This window comes from Capsicum annuum, chromosome 1, assembly GCF_002878395.1.
Source record: "Capsicum annuum cultivar UCD-10X-F1 chromosome 1, UCD10Xv1.1, whole genome shotgun sequence".
NCBI classification, from domain to species: Eukaryota; Viridiplantae; Streptophyta; class Magnoliopsida; order Solanales; family Solanaceae; genus Capsicum; species Capsicum annuum.
Window position 1 is genome coordinate 200,947,735 of NC_061111.1, and position 5,173 is coordinate 200,952,907.

Below are 5,173 nucleotides of genomic sequence, written 5' to 3' on the forward strand. Positions count from 1 at the left end.
GAGAAAGGCGGAAGATTAAGAAGGATTGAAGTTGGACCGTCGGATTTGATAGCAACGGTGGCGATAAGATATTGGATTTACGGTAAGACAGGCAATTTTTTCTTTATTTTAATTAAAGGATTTACAGTGCAGAATTTTTTTCCCCAAAAAAGAAGTACTATAATTCACAATTTTTAGTTTTAGTTTTTACACCTTATTGTTCAACTTCAATTTGAAGGTCTTGGATTTGAATCATTGAAAGCAAAAAAAATATATATATATACCAGAAAGATTTATTTTTAAAAGAAGAAATATTTTTTTTACGGGTTTACATATTTTCTCATCCCTCAATTCCCTTCTAAACAAAGCATTACATGCATCTATAATTTTAAAGTTATCGAGGTTTTTGTATAAGTGCTTGTACAACTTACAAGTAGTAAGTTTAGAGAAGTCTTTTCTCTTTGCTTCTGATTTCCCTTTCTTCCCTTGTAGTAATAGAAAAGGTTGAAAAGAAAATCCAAAATAATTCCTGTGCTGTTATTAGCTTTATTTTTTCCTGACACAAATAATTTTTCTTTGATCAAAATATAAGTCCTTTCAAATGTAAATAGAGCATTTTTCACTTTTAAATCAAAGTTTAAAAGAGAAGACGAGGGAATAATTTTTTTAATACTAGACTAAAATCACAGGCAAAAAATATACAATAAAAACATAAATGTAAACTTTCGCTAAAGATGTAAATTAGCACTGAGAAATAAGTAAGCCCCAAAACACAAGATGCAACTCAAAGTTTCTTCTCCCTGGTATAGTTCTTGCCGTTTCAGGTAAATAGACTACATGCGCGATAAAGTAAAGGCAGCCTGGTGCACTAAGCTCACACAGTATACACAGTGTCTTGGTGAGGGTTGGACCACTAGACTGGATAACAAATTCCAGAATCAAGTTTACATTACATGATCTCATTCCTCTTTACAAGTCTAGTAAGCCATCCAAATTTGTGGAACGTGTAGGGGAAATGACTGCACAAAGATTATCTTGCACTGAAAATTGGTTCAGCATCCGCACTTGGTTGAGTTCTTCTTGTGTACTTGAGTAGTAAACCTTCTGAAGAAAGTCCTGGTACCTTCAGATCCCTATACACACAACAACAGCAGAAATGGAGCACATCATATTTCAAGCATCAAGAAGTACGACGAAAGAAACAAGATTGAAATCATAGGCTATGAAATGTAAAACCGAACCTGACAAATGGCTGCAGTTCTTTCCATTCCCACTTTGGCTTCTCCTGGAATAGTTTGGAAAACCGTTCAGCAGGCACAGATGGCAGTGACGAAACACTAAAAGCATAAATACGAATCTCTATCCCGAGCTTTTCGGTTAAGACTTCTCCTTCTAGCACATCAAAACTTGCATTCATCCCTTCTGGAACTTTCTTTCTCCACTCCTCCATAAACCTTTCAAGTTTCATTTTTTTCCCTCTTAGGACTACTCTAGCGAAATGCACACAAACTGGCCTCTCTTCTAACCTCCATGTACAGCCTCCTGTAGTCTCATCATTCACCTTACTTCCATAAACTTCCAAACAGTGCCTTACTATTTTGCGAGGAAATCCATCAGCTTCCAGCACATGCAAAACTTCATCTTCGTTCAGAGCACTTACAAGCCAGTCATTCAGCACTACATTATGCACCAGCATGTTCAGAATCTCATCCACAAAGTTCTCATCTAAAAGTCGCCAATATCCATCAATCTCTACTGCTGAAAGAGCTCGCAACCCTGCGCACAGTTCCCCATCACTGGCTTGCACCTTCTCAACAAGGTCACTCCATGAATACAAGCCCTTGTTTTTGTGCATCAATTCGGTATTCATTTGTGACACTTCGTCAAAACCATAAGGGTTTTCTGAGAGAAGCAATTTGAGCTTGTCCAATCTAGGAGCAACCTCGACAAGTTCCATACTGCCAGGTACCACTTTGATGACAGAAGCAACCACTGAATTGTCATGATCCTTTTCACTTGGGTTAGGTGAAGCTCCAAGTGCAATAGATAGGTTGGAAGGAGGTATAAGGAACACAGAATTAGAAGTTCCGACAAATTTAACAGCATAAGTCTTTGACTGACTACAGAGAACTGCATCCTCATGTGGCTGCCCTCTTAATGTTACTCTACAGAAATAATAATAAATTTAACTCAAATAGATAAATAATAGCAAATTGAAGAACTTTACTTAACAATACCTCGTACCTTTGATTGAGGATATCAGGCAGGAGCTTCTCATCTAGCTCGAGAAGCATTAAATCATCATGAGGACCAAAAAGATGGTGATAAGCAATAGAGATTGATGTGTTGGGTTGAACATTTAATATTGCCTCCGCTCCTCCTTGACCATAAGGTTGTGATTTTTCTATTTCCATCTTCAGGTTCAGGTTTCGAGAGAAACCTTCCAATACCCCCACAACCACAAAAAGGGTAAAGGTAAAAGAAAAAAGAGGGAAACTTTCAAGAGAATAACTAAAGGAAGATGATCTACTCAGATCCCTTGTCTATGAAGTCGTCATAAGATAGATTTTTTGAGCAACAATACAAAGAGAACTCTACTAAAAACATATACGAGCACAAACAGTCCTGTCCAGAATAGTTATCAGCAATCGAAACCCCAGATGACGACAGTACTTAAATGACAGCTTCGCTTCCTTGCCACAACATGTATCTACACTTAACCTGCAAGACAAAACATCTCCAACCTAAGTTGAAGTACAAAATTAACTAAAAAGCATACTTGTTCTGATAAGTTTGAGAACAGCAAGAATTGAATCTTATTTTAATCCGACAACCTTCATTCTTGTTTCAATCAGAAACAACCTCCCTAACCCCGCAAAGGTAGGGGTAAGGTCGGTGTACATCCTACCCTCCCCAGACCCCACTTGTGGGATTTCACTGGGTATGTTGTTGTTGTTGGGTAATTTGTTTAATTTCTACCTTACGTCGATGACAAAATATATTATCAACCATTATATACTCATACATTATGCAATTTTTTGAGCCCTGAATACAATGATGAAAAATTCATTCAATCATCTTTAAGAGCTACAGATTAGGAACTTCTGAAAGAATATCTACCAAAAGAATCAACTAAGAAAAAGTAACTCCTATCTGTAGAAGACCGAAAAGTCAGAATATATTTTGAAGGTTGAACTTGTACAGAAAATGATCAAGTACAAAACCAGTTCTATGTGATCACTTAAAAATCCGATTAAAAGCTTGGCAGAAGTCAGAACATAATCAGCTGAATACCATAAAGATGGGGAAACTACGCTAACATTCAAACATGAAACACAATAGGGCCAACTGACTCCTGCTCTAAATGCTTATCCATATTGTGAAGAAAAAACAAGACATCATAGGCATAGCTAATTACAGCTCCACGAAACATTCAAGTCAACTTAGAAATGAATACAGTTCTGGAGAATATAATGCGACAAGTCTGAGAAAAATAATCTTGAACCATAGATTTCCAACTGAAACTTTGATGGATTCTTTGGATGAACCCGTAAAATTTCCACGGATATGATGCCTAATATTGTCATATAAAATTGAGGCAACAGTATAACTTGACGACTACTGTTGCAACAATATGATTTGATGAATGTAGTCTTCTTATCCCTAAAATGCATTTTTCCTGAAACTTTACTTGGAGTTCTCTATATCATGCAAAAGTATATTATTTAAACCTATCACAGATTACCTGGTACATTCCATTTTCCATAATCCCACAACGTCTCATATGACTTTCCAGGTAATAAAATTATATGTTTGAGTTCTTTCCAAAAAAAAAAAATGTTTCTTTTAAACTGTAACGATATGGCACCTGGGTCTAACCCAACCCCAAAGGATAGCTCATGAGGGGAGGATTGCCCACGTCCATGTAAACAGACTATCAATCTATTCACCAACCATTGCTCTAACATCAAGAAAGACGTGATGATTCCTCCACTGTAGTAGCTTATCAACTATATAACCCAAAAAATAAAACACAAGAGTAAATGAAATGAAGCCTTGTACGTATATCTTTAGAACACTAGATAGCAAAAAAAAAAAAAAAAGCAAATAACTTCCTGCTCTTACTAATACAATGTAAATCAACCACCTTACACGCTAAAACCTTGTTATCAGTCAGATTTTGTCACATCAGTCAAAGTATTAATCCGAGTGAGAAGATAACAAAACATTGAGACAAGTAGAGAGCAAAGTGCAGTAGCTTAACAGTTTCTAGCAAATAAAGCCTAAATTCTTGGAATTCAAAATTTGTAATCTATTGAAAACAATAAAGTACTGAAAAATACCAAGTAGAGCAGTCAAAAGATTGGTCTAGCAGACGAAGTTAACAAGATCTTAAACACAAAATGAACAATGCAGCACTGAAACTATTGAAAAGGCATAAGCAGAGAAATTTACAGTATGTTTTTCTGGGAGGAGATAATTGTGGGCTAATCTCCAATGGGGTTAGGGTAGGGTTGAATAGATTAGAGAGGGAAAAAGGTAGGGGTACTGTGGATTTGGAGGGAAACTTTGGAGAGAGGAGAGACATTTTTCCAAAAAAAAAAAAAAATTACATAAATACACAACTATCTTTCCAATATTACAAAAAATCTAACTTTCTAAACATATAAAAAAAAAAAAAAATCAATATATACATAGAATATTATGTATATATCGATTATATTATGTACATTAATAGAAAAAGAGAGTAAAGTAACAAAACAAAGTAAGAGAAAGTATAATTACTTAGAAAAGGATCGATATTTATGTTATTTATAAAAAAAAAAAAAAGATATTTTGTGTTAAATGGGTTGGGACTTGGGAGGCTTACTATTCTGGGCTTGGCCCTGTTTCGAAATTATATAGGAGCTTTTTGTTTGGACTTTTATTAGAGCCCAACTATGTGGATCATGTTTGCCATATGATAGGGGCTTAATGATCTAAAGGCTTTTGATAACAATAATTATCATTCCAGCAGTTAGATGGCATCGAATGAGTTTTGAAAAAAGGTTCAAATATATCACTGAATTATTAGAAATGGCTTATTTATGTCATCCGTTAAAAGTTGGGTTCATTTATGTCATTACCATTACAAAATTGGCTCATCTATGCCATTACTTTTTAACAACCGATTTTTAAAAATAGTCTTGCCACG

The 5,173-nt window shown here is 35.3% G+C and overlaps 1 protein-coding gene across 5 annotated transcripts; it reads right to left on the bottom strand.

Annotated features, from left to right (window-relative positions):
* Nucleotides 1-738: 738 nt before the first annotated feature.
* Nucleotides 739-4,762, bottom strand: LOC107844055 (sister chromatid cohesion protein DCC1). Of its 5 annotated transcripts, none has more exons than XM_016688548.2 (4): nucleotides 4,323-4,762; nucleotides 2,224-2,700; nucleotides 1,221-2,144; nucleotides 739-1,112 (listed from the first exon to the last, which is right to left on the bottom strand). In XM_016688548.2, the coding sequence occupies exons 2-4, from the start codon at nucleotides 2,391-2,393 to the stop codon at nucleotides 1,010-1,012; spliced, it is 1,197 nt and encodes a 398-aa protein (XP_016544034.2). In that variant the 5' UTR covers nucleotides 2,394-2,700; nucleotides 4,323-4,762; the 3' UTR covers nucleotides 739-1,009. The 5 variants fall into 5 exon arrangements, with proteins under 5 accessions (XP_016544034.2, XP_047256120.1, XP_047256130.1 ...); XM_047400164.1 differs by having other exon boundaries at nucleotides 4,435-4,584; XM_047400174.1 differs by having other exon boundaries at nucleotides 2,224-2,723; nucleotides 4,435-4,574.
* Nucleotides 4,763-5,173: the final 411 nt, after the last annotated feature.